This window comes from Crinia signifera, chromosome 8 (genome assembly GCF_055691185.1).
Source record: "Crinia signifera chromosome 8, ASM5569118v1, whole genome shotgun sequence".
NCBI classification, from domain to species: domain Eukaryota; kingdom Metazoa; phylum Chordata; class Amphibia; order Anura; family Myobatrachidae; genus Crinia; species Crinia signifera.
In genome coordinates, this window is record NC_139224.1 from 25,441,356 (window position 1) to 25,464,246 (window position 22,891).

General features: G+C 45.4%; 1 protein-coding gene across 5 annotated transcripts in view; it reads right to left on the bottom strand.

Moving 5' to 3' along the window:
* The window catches only part of TAFA1 (TAFA chemokine like family member 1), a 372,953-nt gene extending 354,007 nt beyond the window's left edge, over positions 1-18,946 (bottom strand). For 2 of the 5 annotated variants that reach the window (XR_014454311.1, XM_083156022.1), the window contains exons 1-2: positions 18,560-18,943; positions 14,471-14,591 (exon numbers count right to left, since the gene is read on the bottom strand). Coding sequence is in view for 4 of the 5 variants with exons in the window: in XM_083156022.1 (XP_083012148.1) it covers positions 14,471-14,591; positions 18,560-18,568 (130 nt within the window). In the remaining variant the exon portion in view is untranslated. Of the gene's footprint in view, positions 1-14,470; positions 14,592-18,559 lie in introns of all 5 variants that reach the window. The other 3 variants (XM_083156024.1, XM_083156023.1, XM_083156020.1) reach the window with 2 other exon arrangements.
* Between the last annotated feature and the right edge of the window lie 3,945 nt (positions 18,947-22,891).

Here is a 22,891-nt window from a genome sequence, read left to right on the forward strand (position 1 = left end):
GGTGTCCGCGAATCGCGGGAGGGGGGGTCGCGGAGGGTGCCGCGAATTGCAGGAGGGGGGGTCGCGGGGGGTGCCGCGAATTGCAGGAGGGGGGGTTGTGGGGGGGTGGATGCTGCGAATTGCGGGAGGGATTGCAGAGAATCGCGGGAGGGGGGTCGCGGGGTGGGTTGCCGCAAATCGCGGGAGGGGGGTTACAGGGGCGGGGGTTGCGGCGAATCATGGTAGGGGGGGTCGCGGGGGGTGTGCCGTGAATCACGGGAGGGGGGGGCACGGGGTGGGGTGCCGAGAATCGCGGGGGGGGTGTGTGTGTGCCGTGAATTGCGGGAGTGGGGGTTGCGGGGGGGGGTGTGTGACGCGAATCGCCACAAGAAAAAATCAACACAGAAAGGTCAACACATGTAAATGTTGACATAAGTGTGGCACTTCATTGGTGTCCATGTCGACACATGAGAATGAATATGAAAACATTCAAAAAATGAAAAAAAAAACTTCAAAAACTCATGTCAACCTTTTTCATTGTCGACCATAGCCATGTCAGTGTTTTCCATGTGCAATTTAATTCTGGAGCTGCCGCGAATCGCGGGGGGGTGCCGCGAATTGCGGGAGGGGGGGTCGCGGGAGTGGGTGCCGCGAATCGCGGGAGGGGGGGTTACGGGGCGGGGGTTGCGGCGAATCATGGGAGGGGGGGTCGCGGGGGTGTGCCGTGAATCACGGGAGGGGGGGTCACGGGGTGGGGTGCCGAGAATCGCGGGGGAGGTGTGTGTGTGTGCGCCGTGAATCGCGGGAGTGGGGGTTGTGGTGGGGGGGGGGGTGTGACGCAAATCGCCACAAGAAAAAATCAACACAGAAAGGTCAACACATGTAAATGTTGACATAAGTGTGGCACTTCATTGGTGTCCATGTCGACACATGAGAATGAATATGAAAATATTCAAAAAATGAAAAAAAAAAACTTCAAATCTCATGTCAACCTTTTTCATTGTCGACCATAGCCATGTCAGTGTTTTCCATGTGCAATTTAATTCTGGAGCTGCCGCGAATCACGGGGGGTGCCGCGAATTGCGGGAGGGGGGGGTCGCGGGGTTGGGTGCCGCGAATCGCGGGAGGGCGGGGTTCACAGGGGTTCCGGTGGGGGGTTGCCGCGAATTGCGGAGGTGGGGGGTGCCGCGAATCGCGGGAGGGGGGGTTGCGGGGGGGTGTGACGCGAATCGCCACAAGAAAAAATCAACACAGAAAGGTCAACACATGTAAATGTTGACATAAGTGTGCCACTTCATTGGTGTCCATGTTGACACATGAGAATGAATATGAAAACATTCAAAAATTGAAATAAATCTTCAAAAATTCATGTCAACCTTTTTCATTGTCGACCATAGCCGTGCCAGTGTTTTGCATGTGCCATTTAATCCTGGGGCTGCCGCGAATTGCGGGGGGTGCCGCGATTTGCGGGAGGGGGGGGGTTGCGGGGGGTGGGTGCCGCGAATCGCGGGAGAGCGGGGTTCATGGGGGTTCCGGTGGGGGGTTGCCGCGAATTGCGGGAGGGGGGGGGGTCGCGGGGGCGGCCGTGGTGCCGCGAATCGCCGGAGGGGGGGTTGCGGGGGGTGTGACGCGAATCGCCACAAGAAAAAAATCAACACAGAAAGGTCAACACATGTAAATGTTGACATAAGTCTGGCACTTCATTGGTGTCCATGTCGACACATGAGAATGAATATGAAAATATTCAAAAAATGACAAAAAAACTTCAAAAACTCATGTCAACCTTTTTCATTGTCGACCATAGCCATGTCAGTGTTTTCCATGTGCAATTTAATTCTGGAGCTGCCGCGAATCACGGGGGGGTGCCGCGAATTGCGGGAGGGCGGGGTTCACAGGGGTTCCGGTGGGGGGTTGCCGCGAATTGCGGGAGGTGGGGGGTCACGGGGGGTGCCGCGAATAGCGGGAGGGGGGGTTGCGGGGGGGTGTGACGCGAATCGCCACAAGAAAAAATCAACACAGAAAGGTCAACACATGTAAATGTTGACATAAGTGTGCCACTTCATTGGTGTCCATGCCGACACATGACAATGAATATGAAAAAATTAAAAAAATTAAAAATAAATCTTCAAAAACTCATGTCAACCTTTTTCATTGTCGACCATAGCCATGTCAGTGTTTTGCATGTGCCATTTAATCCTGGGGCTGCTGCGAATTGCGGGAGGGGGGTCGCAGGGGGGTGCCGCCAATCGTGCAAGGGGGGGTCGCGGGGGGGTTCTTTTTGCCACGAATCGCGGGAGGGAGGTCGCGGGGGGGGGTGTTTTTTCCGCGATTCGGGGGGGGGGGGTCACGGGGGAGGGTTTGCCGCGATTCGCGGGAGGGGGGGGTCGCGGGGTGGTGGTTATGCCGCGAATTGCGGGCGGGGTCGTGGGGGGGTTCTTTTTGCAGCGAATCGCGGGAGGGGGGGTCGCGGGGGTGTTTTTGCTGCGAATCGCGGTAGGGGGGGTCGCGGGGGAGCGGGTGTTTTTGCCGCGAATCGCGGGAGGGGGGGGGAGCGGGGGGGGGAGGTTTTGCCGCAAATCGCGGGAGGGGGGGCGCTCACCTGGTGGCTGTGGAGTAGCAGTGCTTAGCAACATGGGAAGGCAGTGGGTGTCTGGCACTGTCTGTGGGCTCACTGGGCTGGTTCTCTGTCACATACCTCCCAACATGACCCTCTCCAGGAGGGACACAATGCTCTGTTTCTAGACTTCCCCTTAATGTATGATTGCCATCACCTGTTTTAAACAGGTTAATTTCTCAGAAAGGTGTTCAGCACAGATGAAGGCAATCACACATTAAGAGGAAAGTCCAGGAACAGAGCGTTATAGACACAGACACCCACTTTGAGTGACAGATGTAGCCAAATATATAGGAGATATATATATATATATATATATATAGTAGCCATTTACTTAATTACACACGGGGCACAAAAGTAGAAAGCAAAAGGGGGTGCCAAACCAAACCAAATCATTACAGTGCAATCCTTTTACAGCATACCATCGGCGAGGAAATTCTCAGTGGAGATAGAATCTGGCTAACAGGCAGGAAAGTCTTTGGTGACGCTCCAAAAAACCTCAAATGAGACTAGAGCCCCATATACATTAGTGCAAAATCATTTACAATGCAATTAATCATAGTGGACCAAAGAATACTACTGGTACCAGAATTCATTGTTAGCAAGCATGCAAGGAGAAATCCCATCTGGCAGTGTAATCTGGAACCTTGCACTGTTCCCTGGGATCACATGGTGTGAGAATGTTCCAAAGATAAAGTAACCGCAAATAAAAGTGAAACAGGATATACAGTAACTCAGCTGAAGCAGGAAGCACTTATGGTAATGTTGTGTTGTATCCCACATACAGACATTGCAGACATGTAGAGGATCAACCTGATATAAGAATTATGGAATTACTATCGCACACCACCTTTTTCAGGGTAAAGACCGAACAGGGAGGATGAGGAAGAGAGATAACTCTGAGGTGGGTGGAGGAAAAAGATAGAGATTAGGGAGGATGAGGAAGAGAGAGAACTCTGAGGTGGGTGGAGGAGGAAGGCAGAGAACAGGGAGGATGAGGAAGAGAGAAAACTCTGGTGTGGGTGGAGGAAGAGGTAGATATAAGGGAGGAAGAGGATGAGAAAGAACTGTGGGGTGGGTGGAGGAGAGAGATAGAGATCAGGGAGGAAGAGAGATACTGTAATTGTGGATTGGGCGGAGGAGAGCGATAGTGATCAGGGAGGATGGGGAAGAGAGAGAACTGTGGGGTGGGTGGAGGAGAAAGACAGAACAGGGAGGATGGGGAAGAGAGAGAGAACACTGGAGTGGGTTGGTGGAAGCAATAGAAAGATAAGGACATTGAGGATGAGGGAGAGAGAGAACTGTGGGGTGGGTGGAGGAGAGAGACAGAGATCAGGGAGGAAGAGAGATACTCTAATTGTGGATTGGGTGGAGTAGAGCGATAGTGATCAGGGGAGATTGGGGAAGAGAGAGAACTGTGGGTTTGGTGGAGGAAAAATACAAAACAGGGAGGATGGGGAAGAGAGAGAACTGTGGGGTGGGTGGCGGAGAGAGATAGAGATCAGGGAGGATGAGGAAGAGAGAGAACACTGAAGTGAGTGGGTGGAAGCAATAGAGAGATAGAGGACAGGAAGGATGAAGAAGAGCGAGAATGCTGGGGTGGGTGGATTAGAAAGACAGAGAACAGGGAGGATGGGGAAGAGAGAGAACTGTGGGGTGGGTGGCAGAGAGAGATAGAGATCAGGGAGGATGAGAAAGAGAGAGAACACTGGAGTGGGTGGGTGGAAGCGATAGAGAGATAGAGGACAGGAAGGATGAAGAAGAGAGAGAATGCTGGGGTGGGTGGATTAGAAAGACAGAGAACAGGGAGGATGGGGAAGAGAGAGAGTGGGGGGAAGGAGAGATAAAATGGGGAAAAATTAGAGAACAAAGACACGGGGAATGAATGCAGACATGATTGTGAGGGAAGAAAAATATGACAAGAGTAAGAGATAACATAGGATGGAGGAGAGAATAAAATGGATTAAGAAGAAAGGCCCAGATGTACTAAGCTTGAAAAGTGATAAAATGGAGATTGATAAACCACCAACCAATCAGCTTGTAGCTGCCATGCCACAGGCTGTGTTTGAAAAAATGTCAGGTAGTAGCTGACTGGTTGGTGGTTTATCACTCTCCATTTTATCACTTTTCAAGGCTTAGTACATCTCGCTCAGAGAGAGAGAAGGAGAGGATGAAAGAGAGAGATAGAGATATAACTGGGTGGGGAGGCGGAAAGAAAGCTAGAAGAGATTGGAAAAAAGAGAGAGAGATATTGGAAGCGAATAGGGTATGGAGGGGGAAGGAAAAGAGAGAACTGGGGGGAGGGGGAGGACCCCAGCCAAAATAAAAGCAGTAATCATGTTCAAGTAAATACAAACATCCTTACTCCTCCCCTCTTAGAGATCAAATAAGAATTTGCTTTCCTGCCATAAACTGATTGCAAATATCAAATAAATAATGCAAACAGACCTCAGCAGCCGCGCTAATAATAGCAACAGAATGAGCGGGAAGTAACAGGATGCACTCAGCCAATCAGAAGTGGTAATTGTCTTCATCATCAGTTTGTAGGGTTTACAAGAGACGTGAATCCACAAGTGTTCTGCATGGGATGTTTTCTTATGTCCTCATCCTAATTGTACTCGACCAACGCCTACACAGTACCAGTCCCACCTCTCCTAGCCGAAGGAGGTGTAAATACAAAATGTGTTTAAAAAAACTTTATTGGCGTAGAAATGCAGATGCACAAACACAGCAACATACAGTACAGCACAAACATGTGCTTATGTGACGTTCTTCATCAGTCTCTTTCAGCACAATTATTTATTTTCTGAATTTACCAGATTAATGAAAAGAGGAGAATGTGGCCCGTGCAAAGGTTTGGCACCCATCCGTCAGTATCAGCTGATCCTCCTATTATTGTTAGGCTCTGTGGAACCCTTGGATTCCAGGGCATTTTTTTAATCCCGGGATTCGGGATTGAAAAATGCTCCATCCCGGGATTCCTGGGATCCCGGGATTGGCCTCCCTAATTTAAAAAAAAAAGATCCGCCCCCCCAAATGTCACTATAAAGGCCCTCTATCCTCACCGCCCAAATGTCACTCTATCCTCTACCCCCGCCGCCAATCCTCCCTGCCATTTCCTGTTACTTACGGCCGGTGGAGCTGACAGCCAGCAGGACGTCCGACCAGCTCCAGTGGGCGGGCGTCTGGGAGCGGAGCAGCACAGCGTGCGTGCGTGAGGTCAGGCGTCTGGGTTTGTGACAGATTGTGCTCTGCTGACAGGCATGGTGGTGACCTGACTGGGCATTGTGACGTGATGTCAGGGGTCATGCTGCGCAGCCTGGGCGCCGCCATGCCTATCAGCAGTAGAGTACTGAGTAGAACACTGTGCCACACAGCGGCGGTACTTAGGTATATGCTCAGCGCTGCCCGACTTTAGAAAAAAATTGGCACGGGGGTACTAATCCCAGAATCCCGGGATTGGAAGCTTCAATCCCGGGATTCAAATCCCGTTGATTTTAGGCCAAAATCCCAGGATCCCGCCGATCCCGGGATTGGCCTCCCTAGTCGCCATGGAAATAAACTATATTAATACTAATAATTCCACATTACTTTGTCCAGAGAGCTTTCTATCTTATCCAAATAAAAGTTTGCTAGTCCAGATTTTGACTTTTCACAATGATGTCATAGGAAACGATTCCTTCTAAGAACTCTGCCATGCAGGTCATATATGTATGAACAATGCTGGATCGGTACACCACTTTCCCTCTTAACGTCCATTTCTCAATGATGTCACTAACAGTGAAAGTCCCAAGCTGTGAGCGTTAGGATGTTTTTCACATAGGACAGTGGTGTAACAATGGCACTGCAGCCCAAGCGGTGGCTTGTGGGAGCCGGTGCTGTGGGGGTGCATGGTCTCTGCAGATTTCAATGCATCTGGCCACCCGTATGGAATCTGCTGAAAATGTCCCTTCAAGAATGGCTGCCTCCTTGGAGGAGACAAATGCGTGAGGTCCTACTGGACAGATGGATAGAAACTAGAGGTCTTTGTAAATCCCGGTTTACAGGATCAAAATGTGCATGCTCATTTGATCCCCTTCTCCCGTGTAGTGCTGAGCAGGCCGGGGAGGAGGCGAGTAACTAGGAGTCTGGGCAGACGCAGCAGCATAGGAAACAGTGTGTGGCTGCGCAGCTTGACCTCTACCATCCCACTGCGCTGCCTGGCAACAAGGTTGTGTGGCTGTGCAACGTGATGTTAGAGGTCACACTGCGCAGCCACACTCGGTTTCCTAGGCCGCCGTGTCTGCCTGGACACCGAGTTCCCCGCCTCCTCCCTGGCCCGCCGAGTCTCCCAGAGTCACCTCGCCTCCTCTATACCGCCTGGCGCCGTACAGGGCCCAGCTGCCAGCTGTCACCCTGCTCCTTTTCTCCCACCTCTCATGTGGCCAGAGAGGTGAAAGATACATCATTGGGGATATCAGGAGGCCAATCCCGGGATTGACAATTTTCCTATCCCAGGATTTTAAAAAATGGCCCAGGATTGGCCTCCCTAGTGCCAGTAAAATTGAGATAGTTGTTAGATATTACCACTAAGTTACCTTTATTATCCTCAGACAGTTGCATTGGGTGGACACAACTGGTGAATATAACACCAGGAGAGTTGAGCAGAGTGAGTCCATTTACTTAACTCAAGAGTTGTTTTCATGACCTACTGAGTCAATAGAATGTTAAGGCCTAAGATAAAAGCATTAACCAGTCAATGGGAAGGTACCAGTCATATGTTAGTACTTGCCACATATAAGCCATATTCAGTAAAGCAAAAAAGCAAGACATTTTCTTGTCTATAATAAGCCATGTTCTTATGGCCCGATTCAGGTTGATTGAGCAAAAAAATAAAATAAAATTATTTTTCACACGTACGGCCGCATACGGGCATTCGCTCGGTGCCGATGTTCGCTCACCCGACGGGCAGCGTTTAAGCAGTGATTTTAAACCTGAATCACCCCCTTAGTGTATTGTATTGTATTTTTTCAATCAGTAAAAATTTGGTCAAATGTGCAGAAATAGGTAATACCATACATCTGAAGCGTCATTAATGAGAAATGCCGAAGAATGAATTTGCTAATTTTCGAATGAGCTAATCATACATTATTCCTATAATGGCATACAATATATAATTGTTCATTAATTCACTCTCAGATAGAATGTCTTACCTAAGGTTCTGTGATCATTTTGTCAGACTTTAGGGAACCATGGAAGATTATGCCACTAAGTCGATAACAAAATGTTTATGTTTGTTTTCGCCTGTTGACGACTGTTAAAACTATTATGTATTATAGTTTTTTTATTATTACTGCATGTTTTAATCTTGTTTAAAGAGGGCTAAATAAAAGTAATGACCCATTCTAAGTAGCTTTAAATGACAAATGTGGTTTAGCGACACGTAAAGTAGAACTCATTAAAACCCAGACTTTTTTTTATTCCAGTTAACTCACTTGATGTGTTTCTAAATAACAGTGTAATCAGGGTGGAACATGTTAAGTAGCTGGAAGTGAGGGAGTCTGGGTAAAACATGGATCCCATTAAAACATATCGGGTTTGCGGAATCATTTTTTTTTTCCCTGCGAGAACCATTACTTTCTCTCCAGGTGCGGAACATCTGAATGATGTGAACTGATCGTGAAATTCCACACATCTGTCAGTGTAGTGGATTATTTCTTGAGAGACTGAAATTGCCTGACCGGGATCAGCGCCCCATCAATCTTACTCACGTATGTTGTAGAGTAGCTGCCTAAAAGAGGGGCGCTGGGGAGAGTGAGAGAGAAAGAGAGGGAGAGAGAGGGAGAGCAGGGCTGCTGCTAAACAGGTGAGGAAGCCGATGTAGGAGAATCGCTCTATCTGTATTCCAGCCCTGAGTGAAAGCCATGTCATTTCTCACATTCCCCATGCACTTGGTACGCACTTAGCATCTCCATGTTCCAGCTTCATAAAAGAGGTAATTTTTCAGGCTTAGGCAAATGTATGTCTGCTTGTTTCCCATTCTGCTCTAAAAATGCCACTTGTCCGGACTTCATTTGACAAACTGGAGCTCTCTGCCTTTCCTATCAGTAACACATGTTTATTTATTGGTATAAGATGTATGAATGAGTAGATATACAAAGCAGAGGGCCTACGCAGTGAACACAAGTGCCTCTTTGGCAGTATTCCTGATTGGCACTATATGACATATTCACCTTTAGTAAAAGGGCATTTCACTTTCCTGCCTCATTTTTCTTTTTACCCCTCCTCCCTTTCTCCTGTCCCTTTGGTGGCCTTTTCTCCCCAGACAGATATTCTTCAGCAGTGTCCTTACAATTTGTGAAGACCTCTACTGGCCGGCGTCCATCATGACAACTGAGTCCCAGAGGATATGGCAGAAGTTTGACATTACAGACGGTGCTCTACCAATCCAAACTTCCACAGCAGTCACCTCCCTCCTCCAGAGTTTATAAACCATCGGATATGCAGATATTCCCACCAACGGCGTAACTACTGTAAGGCAGCCCCAGCAGCCGCTTGAGGGAGCAAGCAGCAGTGGGGTCTGTGTGGGCGCCGGCACCCGCCCGACGCACTGACATGCTGCTGCCCACTGACTGAGCACTGGAGGCGAGTCAGCCACAGCGCGGGTGCGGCCTTGGCAGAGATGACAAATCCCCCCACTGATTCAATTTACTGTACACAGAGCCAGCTATTGGCTACTGTGTAGAGGAGGGGCAGGCGGATGGGCACGCTAGGGCGGGCCGGGATGCGTTGGAGTCAAGGGAAGCAGCAGTGTATGCTGGTCTCTCTTCCTCTCTCCTGCTTCAGCTTCTCCCTTATGCGCGTGACGTCATCACATCACACACTGGGGAAATCCGCTGGAGAGCCAGGGGGGGGGGGGGCTGGGCGCCACAAACTTTTTGGCAGGGGGGAGCAAAATGTATAGTTACGCCACTGATTCCCACTATGCAGGAATCCGGAGACATTTATGAACTGGCAAGCAGCACCATACCCAGATAAGACCACCGGCTATAATACTGGTGTGCCATATAAAATAGGGAAGGTGGGTATTTAAAGAATATATATAAGTCCACACCAGGTACCAGGTACCTATCCTTAAGAAATAATATAAAAGTCCAATCAAATTACACTCAAAGCCAATGTTAAGAAATAATCTGTATTAGTGCTAAGTGCTTTCGGGGTTCCCTCCATCCTCAGGGCACACTTACACAAAATAATAGGCTAACTACTCCTCACCTCTATAAGGGGAAGTACCGCCACTGACCACTAGGGGCCACTTGACAGACCAAATTACTTCTTTGTGTGCTAAAAGATGTCATAACAGAAAGTGAAAGTAATTTTTTCAGGGACACTGGTCTGTTTCAAATTTGCTGGATATGCAGAGAGGGAGCTGGGAAGACAGAGGTAGGAGCAGATAGGGACTGGAGGTGGGGTGGTGAGTTTGTGGGCTAACACACAGCTAAAAGTGAAATTAAAAACGGTCACAGCTCAAAGTGAAAGTACAGTACAGAAACGAAGCCAAGGGAGAGATAGAGTGAACGGAGAAAAACTAGCAACCAACCAGCTCCTAACAGTCATTTCTCAAACAGAGCCTGTAACATGTCAGTTAGAAGCTGATTGTCTTTTTCTTTATCTTCATTCACTTTATCTCTCCCCAATGCTTAGTTCAGTTATCGAACCCTTCATGAGAAACTTGAACAGCGCCATCTATAGGACATTTGCAGTAGTGGATGAAAAAAAGAAAGTGAAGATCATTGAAGAGAAAATCACATTACTGAGTGCAAGGACAAATAACAGGAGGTACTTATAGCTACATTAACACCTTAAGCCAGAAATAGCAACATGTCCTTCAGAAAATGTTTTATTATCAAAACAAAGAGCTTTAGGCAAATACTAGCACCGCTGAGCACAATGCACATCAATGTCAGGAATGCGTCCAAAACTCAACAGCAAAGACATATTATCTGAGCAATGCTAGTAATAATAATTGTATGTATATTACACTCTTCTCCAATAGGACTCAAGGCACTTAACAGATAGAATGAACGTAATACAGTACAGGAATAATGAAGTACAGAGAAGCGTTTCATAAACTACTGAGAGCATGGGGATCCTTTAGGGAATTATGGAAATGCTTGAGTAAAGAGGAAAGTCTTGGGTCTGTTTTTGCAGGAATTGAGTGGGGGCCTCTCAACCTGTGCAGGGAATTGAGTTCTATAGAGTCGGAGCCGCAGGACTAAAATGCCAGATGAATTGCAGGTGATTCTAGGTACTGGTAAAAGTCCTTCATCTACAGATCGCAGTAATCGGGTGGGACAGTATGGAATCAGAAGCTGCTTCAGGTACCTTGGGCCTTGGTCATGTAGGGCTTTGACACCCAGTAAGTTCATTTTGAAGATGATATCGACATTTTATAGGCAGCCAGTGAAGGGACTAGAGAATGGGAGTTATGTGGCTAAAACGGGTTTGGTTTGGTAACAGCCTAGCAGCTGTGTTTTGCACCAATCGGTGCAATTATTTTGCTGGGAGACCAAGGTAGAGGGCATTGCAGTAATGTATTCGGGATAATACAACGTGGAAGCAGTGCATACATTATTATTGTTATTATTATTATAACATGTTATTTATAAGGCACCACAAGTCGTTCTTTATAACATCAAGAATTTAAAATGAATCAGTTACCAGTGAACTCTGTGACCTCTATCCAATTATGCGTGCAATGGCTACCAGATACAAGTCACATCCGCAGGTTTAACCCAGCATAATCTTCATACGCCCAATAGTGTATTCATTTATAATCAGTTAAATACATTTTACATTTGTAGAATACCTTTAATAAATGTCACTCTGATGACCCCAGCGATATATAAATAAATTATTTGTAGGATATGCAAAGAAATAACCACATAAACACTATTATTGGTTTCTACAAGCAATGATACATTAGAAAATGTAACTGGGTGCCCTATATCTGTTCTTTACCCCCGGACCGCTACCAGAAACAAGGAGATATGTGCGGTGTTCTAAAAACTATTTCCAAATAAAGGCAATATAAGTGTAACTTAGAACAGTCATTCTCAACCTCAGTCCTCAGAACCCCCCCCCCCAACAGTGCATGTTTTGTAGGTCTCCACACAGAATCATAAATGAAATAATTAGCTCCACCTGTGGATCTTTTAAAATGTGTCAGTCATAGGCAAATGCATGGGGGGTTCTGGTTGCCCGGAAACCCCCCTTCTCTTGGCAAGTGCCTTGAAATTATGACAATAGCACCAGTATATAGTATGATCAATAGCGCTGCCACCACATCATGCAGTGTAAGGGACAGAGCGGAGCTGCTGCACATGCCCAGTGTACCAGCTTCTTCTACCACATTTACTGTATGTGTGAATCTGAGCCCTCAAACATCGCAATGGAACAGAGAGCAGCTGCCAGGAGGAAGAGACAGGAGCCTTACCATAAAGTGGGAGATTAAAAAGTGCGGTACTGGTTCTATTATGTTTGTATTTTTATTTATTATATGGGTAATTGTTTCCTAGAACGGCCACCATCGGGGGTAATCGTTTACCTTAACTTAAGGTACACGATTACCCCCGATGGACCCGATTTCCTTTGAAATCAGGTCCATTTTGCCGGCAAAGGCAAAATCGGGTCCATTGCGTCGGTCGAGTGCATTAACATGGCACGCGACGCGACCGACGCGATGCACCCGATTTTGCCATAGGGTTCAATGTTAAAATATTTTTAACATTGTTATCGGGAAAAAAAATGGGAAATGGGCCAATGTGGCCCATTTCTCATTGTATATGCCCCCCCCCCCCCATTGTGAACGTCACCCCACGATTGACGCAAGCGCTCGCCACGCTTCGGGCTCGGTGGCTCGCTGCGCTCGCCACACTTTATATTCTCAACTCCACGCCGACGTGGATAGTAGGGGTATGAAAAAGTCGGAGGACGCGTACTGCTGCCGCTCGCCACGCTTCGGGTTGGCGTCAATCGTGGGGTGCCGTTGAGGGGGTTAAAATTGGGGTCTGGGGAGACTTTTACATTGAATCCAATGTAAAATAGGGTCCCAGGGACCCTATTCACATTTCAATCAATGTAAAAATCGGGACCATTGCGTCGGTTGCATCGCATGCAATTTGGTTGCGATCGATGCGATCGATGCGATGCGACCGACCCGATCAACATCGGTGTGGCCGTTCTAGGAAACAAGTACCATTATTTGTTTAACCTTTTTCTGACCACTTATTTTATTTAAATGTTTGAAACAGCCTATACTATAGACCATCTGTACTGTTAAATATTAATACTGTATTCCATACTGTATCCAGTGTATAAAAAGACCAATGTTCAGGGCTGTTACCGCTGCTGTTACCGCTCCCCAGACTCCCGCACATACTCCAATACGCTGCAGAGTGGGAGATTTTGGATTACATGTGGAAACCCCCCCTCTAAAAATCCTGCGTTTGCCACTGTCAGTGAATAATGAGTGCACCTGTGCACCCACCAGGTGACCTGTAAAACGTGCACTGTTGGGGTACTTATGGAACGAGGTTGAGAACCACAGCTTAAAATACCCAAAGGACAACAAAAAAACAATATAATTGGAAACAATGCCTATTCCTTTTATATTAAATCACTTTTCTTGTCCTATTTTACACATCTCACAAACAATTGTCAACTTTGAATGATTTTTTTCTGGATAAATACACCCAGGCATGCCTGCTTTGTGATCGCACCAGCTTCCTAAGACACGCCTCTGTGGGTTCTAATGACATGCACTGCAGACTGCCCCTGTACGCACAGTCATGTGACCCACCAGCAAAAGGGGACATTCTTATAACGATTAAAAAATGACTTTAAACTGCAATAAAACTGATTCTTATCTCCAGAACAGCATTTTAACAGACCAGACATATTTATTTCTGCAGATCCTTGTTCATTCACAATAATTCTGAAAAAAACACAAATACAGACTGAATTTGCAGATATTTGATATGCAATTGAATACAGCAGGGGTCATCAAACTATTTTGCTCTTGGACCCCATCAGTCAATAAAAATAATGACAGCACCCCAGCAAAATAGCACATGCATGGCAGCATTGTGGAGGCGCAAAATTATAGGAGGAGTCTAAAATAACAGACAATTCAACAGATTTTTCAGACTCCTTGAATCACTGACTGAGATTAGAAAAGTCATCAGCCTGATGGTCAGCAACATGGAGTCGTGACCCCATGCCGAGAAGGTCAGGACCCACTTTGGGGTCAGGACCCACAGTTTGAGAACCACTGGATTACACCCTAGGTTTTAGTTACTGATCAACACAATATACATTAGCCTAAAGAAGGTTCACGTAGAAATTTAAAGTGACCATAAAGTTGGTCAACTGGGTCTTCGAAGCCAAGATATAAAACCACTGATTACTCTTAAAATTGAATCATATGTTTAGACAACTCATTGAAATTCAGTAGCACACATTAACAATACACACTGTGGGTCTATGTATTGCAGAACCACTGGGGAGCGGACCTACTCCTAAAGCCTCATTAGGACAACACTTAGTTCTAACCAGGTCTTGGTTGGCCACATATATTTGATAGAGGCCGATGACTCTCAGGTCATCTTCCCAAGAGGTTCTACAGCATTTGTGGCCTTCTGGCCGAAGTCTTTATTTTATTCACAATAAAATACAGAGTGAGGGTTAATGCAGAGACATAAGGCGGTGATAATCTTGCAATAACTGAACAACAATTCTTACAACGGCTATTTCTGTACAGCTAAACCATGGTCAAGCCCTTTCAAACATCATGCTATACCCAATGACAAGAGGCAGAGGAGGCGAAGCATTTCTTACCTGGCCGGTGTAGATGTTGTTGAAAGCTCTGCTGATGGAGAGATCCGTGACAAAGCAACAGCACGCAGGCACTTATCCACAAATACAGGACCCAAGACATCGCACAGACCATCGCCATTCTCTAAAGGAAATGCAGACATGAATTATTCCCCTGACCCTTCACTTTGGGGAGGCTCTGAATTATAACAATTAGCGAATGACCCAGCGCTCTGCTTTATCACACCACACATTATAACAGAAAGGTTAAGAGCGTAGAAAGAGCCCAGGAAAAGTCATGCCAGCAGGGACAGCTGAGTACAAATGGCTGTCTAATAAACTAGCCGGCTGCAATTCTATCTCATGGATTTATGACCTCAAAATAAATATATAATAATGAGATTTTCTGCACATAAATGAGCACCTTGTCGCCCTCTGTATGCCTGGTAGTTATACAGGCACAGATTGCTCATCATTCATCTTTAGGTGTGTGTGTGTGTGTGTGTATGTATATATATATATATATATATATATATATATGTATCATTAATATATATAATATATATATGTATATATGTCTAGTGTATTATTGCGTGCCTCCTAAACACTGCCATCTGTTGACAGTGAGTGAAACTACATCTCTTTCTCTCACACACATGCACAAACACAGGGGCAAACACAAGGTAGCAGACTAGCTGACTAGCTTTCGAAGCATTTGCTTTGAGCGGGCTTAGTAGTATATATATATATATATATATATATATAAAGTCCACAGAGGAGGCACTCCTGAGGCAACCACAAGGTATAGCGATAAGGTATAAGGATAGCGCTGGTGCCTTCCGATGGTAGGGTTCACCTACAAATGTAGTAATCCTGGCGGCGGCACTCAACTATAGAAATAACCACACCGTAGGCAGTGGTTATTTCTATAGTTGAGTGCCGCCGCCAGGATTACTATATATATATATATATATATATATATATATATATAATTTATTTATTTTATCTATATATACATGTCTAGTGTATGATTTTGTGTCTCTAAAGCACTGCCATCTGTTGGCGGCGAGTGAAACTACATCTCTTTCTCTCACACACATGCACAAACACAGAGGCAATCACAAGGTAGCAGACTATCTTTCGAAGCATTTGCTTTGAGCGGGCTAACTAGTATATATATATGTGTGTGTGTGTGTGTGTGTGTATATATATATATATATATATATATATATATATATATACACACACACATATATAAATATAAGAGATATACTGTATATAATTTATATATATATATACTGTATATAGTATTATTGTATATTTCATTGTTGCAATTCTTGAGTGTCAATACATTGTATGGCTATACAACAGGACAGGTCTATTCTATTGTACATCCTAATATGAACAAGCGGACAGATGGTGTCACTGCCAGAATGTGCGGAATCCAGGAACATATTTTTTTCATATTGTTTGAAATGTTACAAGAATCAATCTACAGCCAAAAAAAATGGTAGCTGTACTATCAGCACATTACACAGGACTGTATCACCGCTCTCAGACGCAGTCACAGTCTTCAAAAAGTCTATTTCCCACAGATCACCTGGTATAATGTTTTTTATATCATCCAGTTAATCATACTTCAGACTCCCTCCATATTCAGCCAATCATACTGTTATGGTCCCTTACTGAATAGCACATACAGTACAGAGGAGACGTGTCTCACCGAGGAGAAGGCATTGTAGTGGGAAGGGGAGACTTCTGATTCTAAAATGCTTATTCACTGGCAAGAAAATATGAAGCCTTCTAATTTACCCGCTACTGAATAGGAACCGGATTGTGATATATATATATATATATATATATATATATATATATATATATATATATATATATATACACTGTATACACTATATACTTTATTAAGAACCAGGTTCTATATATTCTGACACAATGCAAATGTATAAAAATGATTTGGAGTGTGGATGGGCACATCTATATCATAGAGAAATATATACTGTATATATATGTGTATATATATATATACATATATATATATATATGTTAAAGAGAGACCGCACACTATCTATAAATAACAAGGTATTGGGTAGGTGCAGTCACATAAATGTTTCTATGCGTGTGTGTAGTGTGTGTATATATATATATATATATGTATATATATATATATATATGTAACACATACAGTACATACAGACATGTATGAGCTGAACATATGAACATATTATGTAGAGGTGCATTATTTACTCTCCTTTCTGCATGCTATACACTGCAAATAAAAATATCTTGCCCCATCTAGGCAGTACATAGCACTGGCTGACCTGCTTAGTAGATACACATGTATTATCAGGCAGGGATGCCTAGCCTACCTGCTGTACCATGCCCATAACACAGGAATGGTCTGCATGAAGTTGGTCATTCAGAAGTTGTCAAGGCTTTAAACTACAACAGAAGCATCTGACATGTTCATTAGGAACCGTGTACATTGTGCCCTGTACACCAACATAACAATTAGGAAGTCAGATCATTCTGATATTGCTATAACCATCCCATAGGGATTCCAAGTCCGGCAGTCAGCCTCCATTACACACTACCTCCAAATACACATACACACCCCGATCCCTATTACTCACACTGCCTCCCAATACACATACACACCCCGATCCCTATTACACACACTGCCTCCCAATACACATACACACCCCGATCCCTATCACACACACTGCCTCCCAATACACATACACACCCTGATCCCTATTAGACACATTGACCTCTCATTACACACTTGCCCCATTAAACATCATCCCAAAACACACACTTCTTCCAACACACTCACTGCCCCATTACACAGATATTCCCATTGCACACACTGCCTCCCATTACACACTTCTTCCAATACACACAAATGACTCCCATTAAACACACTGCCCCCATTGCACACACTGCCCCCATACACACACTGACCACCCATTACACTCATTGTCCTATTACCCACACTGTTCCCCTGTTACACTCACTGCCCCAGCACTCAGTTACAATACACACCGCTTCTCCATTACACTCATTGCCCCCCTTACACAGTGTCCCAGTACTCATTGACCACCCATTACACATACTGGCTCCAATACTCTCACTGCCCCCATAACACACTGTCTCCATATACACACTGCTCCATTACACACAAACTGCCCATTACACACTACACCCTTATTACACATACTGCCCCCTAATACACACACTAGCCCCCTCATTACACACACTGCCCCCCGTTGTACACACTGCCCCCTATTACACACACTGCACCCCATTGCATACACTGCCCCCCATTACACACACTAGCCCCCTCGTTACACACACTGCCCCCCCATTGCACACACTGCCCCCCCCCCATTGCACACACTGCCCCCCATTGCACACACTGCCCCATTACACACACTATCCCCCACGTTAGAACACACACACTGCCCCCCCTTGCACACAATGCCCCCCATTAAACACACTGCCCCCCATTGCACACACTGCCCCCATTACACACACTACCCCCCTCGTTACACACACTGACCCCCCCCCTCCCCCTTATTACACACACTAACACCCCCCCCCCCCCCCCCCCCCCCCATTACACACACTGCCCCCTTTGCTGCTTTCCCTGACCCCATTCCTGATACTGTAGATAACTCAGTTCATTCACAAGCACATCTCTGTACCAGCAGGGAACTCCCCTTCTTGATACATTGTATCTCATCTTTGATACTATTTGTAGCATATTATCATTGATTATTGTGTAATATTGCTACAAAGAATAGTATATGATATTTCTACATACAGATGGCTACAGTATATGTCTGTTTCATTGTTATTTGGCTATATAGTATATTATTGCTACTTTCTAAGTTACAGCTGCTACATTGGTCACTATTGTCACATTCTAGATTATTGCTACATAATATATGATCAGCGCTATATACTGTATACTGCGGTCTATTACCCCTACACTGTATACTATCAGTGCTTCATCCTATAGTGTAGTATGGCTATATTCAGTACAGTAGCACGATCTGATTGTTATCAGATGACTTTTCCATTTGCAGCCCTTACCTGAAGCATCCAGCCAGGGGCAGGGAGTGCCAGGGGGGGTCATTGGAACGATCTCACACTTTGTTAAAAAAAATCCATCGGCAGCAGAATAGAGTCGGTTCCCAAATAATGCTCCTCTTCCCGGGGATCACAGGGATCTGAGCGCTCCTACACTGTGTGCACAGGGGGTAGAGGCATCACAGCTCTGACCTGCAGGGGGGCAGCTGGCTCATTGTGTCCCCTCGCTGGCACCTTGCTCTGCGCCCCTGTGGTGGGGTGGGTGCTGCTGATAACAGGACAGGTCCTCTCCTTCCAGCTGTAGACGGAGCTACAGTAAGTGCAGGGGAAGCAGCCAGACAGTCCTGTGCTGCTGCTGCTGCTGCCTATACTGGGAGTGTGGTGACTTCTCCGTGCATTCCTCCTCTACACTGTAGTGTATGTCTTAAAGAGACAGCAACCGAGCCCTCTGTGTGACTGCCAAACTTACCATGTCTCCTGACTGAAATCCTGCCAGGGCATACATACTGTACAAACTCATCTGGGGTTATAAACTGTACATGTATATAACCCCAGGTGGGTTTGTATGTATGCCCTGGCAGGATTGCAATCGAGAGACAAGTTTGGTTTTATATAAGTGTATGTATATTATATGTGTATGTATATATATATATATATATATATATATATATAATCAAAGTCAGTGCATATACAGGAAATATGTTTTAGTTATTTATTTGTTACCAGTGTTTTTATATAGCGCACACATATTCTGCAGCGCTGTACAGAGAATATTTGAACATTCACATCAGTCCCTGCCCCAGTGGAGCTTACAATCTATATTCCCTACCACATATACACGCACACACAGACATTCTAGGGGTAGTTTTGTTGGGAGCCAATTAGCCTACCAGTATATTTTTGGATTGTGGGAGGAAACCGGAGTACCCGGAGGAAACCCACACAAGCACAGGGAGAATATACAAACTCCGCACAGTTAGAGCCATGGTGGGAATGGAACCCATGACCTCAGCGCTGTGAGGCAGTAATGCTAACCCTTATACCATCTGTGCTGCCTTGCATACATATATACACACACACACACACACACACACACACACACACTCTGCCTTACATTCATACACACACACTCTCTGCCTTATATACATACACACACGCCACCTTACATACACACACACACGCTGCTTTACATACACACACGCACATGCTGCCTTACATGCATACACACACACACACACACACACGTTGCCTTACATATATACATACATACATACATACATACACACACACATGCTGCCTTACTTACTTACATACACACACACACTGCCTTACATATATATATATATATATATATATATATTGTACATTATATGCACACATAATATATTCTTTACATATTTATGCATTAAACAAAACAGATAGTCATTTGTATTCACAATGGAATCAGAGCACAAGCTGCCAGGCTACATGAAGTATCAGGCAATGCCACCATGGATTGCTATTGGCCGGTGCTGTGACTATTTCCCATTACAAGTGAATGGGCATTTTGTTTAGAAAAATCCATACTTTGAAGTTGAATGCCAGTTCCCTAAGTGAGATGAGTTTCCTGTTAATGCACTGTGACCGGAACCCTGTGATTGGCGGAACCCTGTGATATGGAGAGTGCCTGGAGAATGATTTATTGTTGATATAAAAATATATGAAAGCAGGTGGTGGAAAGGGGGAGCACCCCGTGCAACCAGTACTTGTGCCTGGGGATATCATTACAGTCTGGAACTATGTAAAACTGAACAAGACCCCGGAACGCCGGACTGGACATCAAACTCTGCATTCCGGAACTTGTAGTGTCTGGTCTGGGGGGTATCCCGTCCAGGAGGTGTCTTGTCTGGGGAAGGGGGGGGGGGGGGCCCTGTGAGAGCTTTCGCCAGGGACATGGGAAGGGGAGATTACAGCCTCCCCGTGTGGTCCGGACCATTCCGGTTTTTGCTACATGCCCGGACCATACAGGGAGGTTTTATTCCCCCCCCCCCCTCCTCTCCCTGGTGACAACTGCCACAGGCAGCCTCCCCGGACCAGACACTACAAGCTCCGGAAGGCAGAGTTTGATGTCCAGTCCGGCATTCCGGGGTCTTGTCCGGGTCCGGTTTTTACCCATAACCTTACAGTCTGGTTCTTGTGGCTAAATGAAGGCTGCTTCTACCCTCAGATGTTAGATACTGAATGAGCCGAGCAGGTTTCCATAGCCCGTGCTGTTACCGCACAGTGACAGATGTAGGAAATACTGGTTATACATTCTATCCCAGGTATCAAGTAATGTGATTGTGAACCATGATTGCTTCCCAAGAGGTTCTGCAGTAGCTGAGGCCTTTCATTTGAGCAGTCAGCATAAGCTCTAAAGCCAAAGGGATACTGTCACTAGGTCGATCACTGAAGATCGGCAGGGCTTATGTCGACACCTGAAATAGGTTGACATGGCTTAGGTCAACAGGGTTGGAAGGTCGAGACAAACATTTGGTCAACAAGTCTGTTGACATTCAGTGGTCAACCAAGTGCATGTCGACCTAAATTAAGTCAACCCAATGACCCAAATCCAAGTAAAAGTAGGTATGCTGTGGCTCGCCAACTGCTGTAGAACTACAATTGCCAGCATGACCTTTTACCCACTTGGCCAGGTACTGTAAGAGCATTAAGCGGCAGTAGAACCCTGTGGCTCTGCAGCTTTTGTGTTACAGCATGTCAGCTTGCTGAACCTTGTAGTTCTGCAACAGCTTTGCGCTAAGACCAGATCCAAATCAAGTTTTAAATAAAGGGATTTTGGCCTGATTCAGACCATCTCATCCACATACCATTGAAATCCGACATGAGGGTCTATTCCTGCAATGGACTAATAGCGTAAAGCAATGCCTGTTATTATTTAGGAATGTGCTGCTGAGTACCAGATTCCATTGCACGCATCGATCATTTTCACTTAATTATATGTAAAAGGATTAGCTTGTGCGGACTGCAACTTGGCGCCAGTTCCTCCTTATACTCAGTGCACAGCATTTCTGTGATTTACAGCATCTGTTATCTCTGCGCTCCATTCACAATAAACGCTAAGTACTTCCCTGAGCCCTGATTGGCTGGATTTTCCCTGGTTTGCAAAGTGAATGTATGCAGTTAAATAATTCACTAACTTTAGTTGCTCTAATAGTTTCTGTGTTGAATCTATACCACATCATACAGGTTCATAAACAGGACTACAGTATATTGTAGGCATCCGTAGTAACAGTGGGCCTACAGTCTTGACTGACTGGCCCGTGGCCAATCAGAATGTGGAGGCATTGCTTCAGGGTTGTTGGTGGGTGGAGCTATGCTCCATGTCCCAGCACCGTGATATTTATTTATTAACAGTTTCTTATATAGCGCAGCATATTCCGTTGTACTTTAGAAAAGCAAACAGTGATACAACAAACAGGCAGTCAAAAGGTAGGAGGGCCCTGCTCGCAAGCTTACAATCTATAGGTAATAGGAATTGACACATAAGAATAGATAATGTATTCTTTATTGCATCGATTCCACCAGAATGCAAGGTTCTATGACTGGTTCTGGAATTTGATAAGCTTGCCTGAAGAGATGAGTTTTCAGGGAACGCTTATAGGTTTGGAGACAGGAAGAGAGTCTTATTGTGCTTGGGAGGGTATTCCACAGAGTGGGTGCAGCCAGAAGAAAGTCCTGCTATCGGGAATGGGAGAGAGTAATGAGTGTGGATGAGAGACGCAGATCTTAGAGGTCGGGTTGAAAGATATTTTGAGATAAGATTAAAAAAAAAAAAAAAAACATTGTTTTTGCAGTTTTGCTGTGCTATCGATGGAGAGAAACCATCTGGTTCTCCCCTATCGATGGCAAATGTTTTTGACATTGGCCATAAACCATCAAAAGTTTTTGGGATAAGGGGGAGGGGGATATATCCGCACAACCAGGTGCTACAGCACCAGAGTTACCCCAAACGAGACATTATCAATTGTAGAGCTCAGAGGGGGTGCAGCCAAAGACAATGAATGTAACAACAGAAAAAAGGACAGAGAAGAATGTCTTTTTTGTTGGCGCACAACAAAAAAGACATTCTTCTCTGTCCTTTTTTCCATAAACCATCGATGATTTCAAATCATCGATGGTCAATGTCCATCCTGACCCAGAAGAAGACAAAACACAGCATTCCCGGTGGCAGCTGCCAATTGCACATCAATGGCCAGCGGATTCCCTTCAAACCTCGATAATGGCTATATTAAACATTCTCTGGTTCTACCACCCTCATAATAGACTCTACTAATGATAACTGCAGGTGTTTCTTCT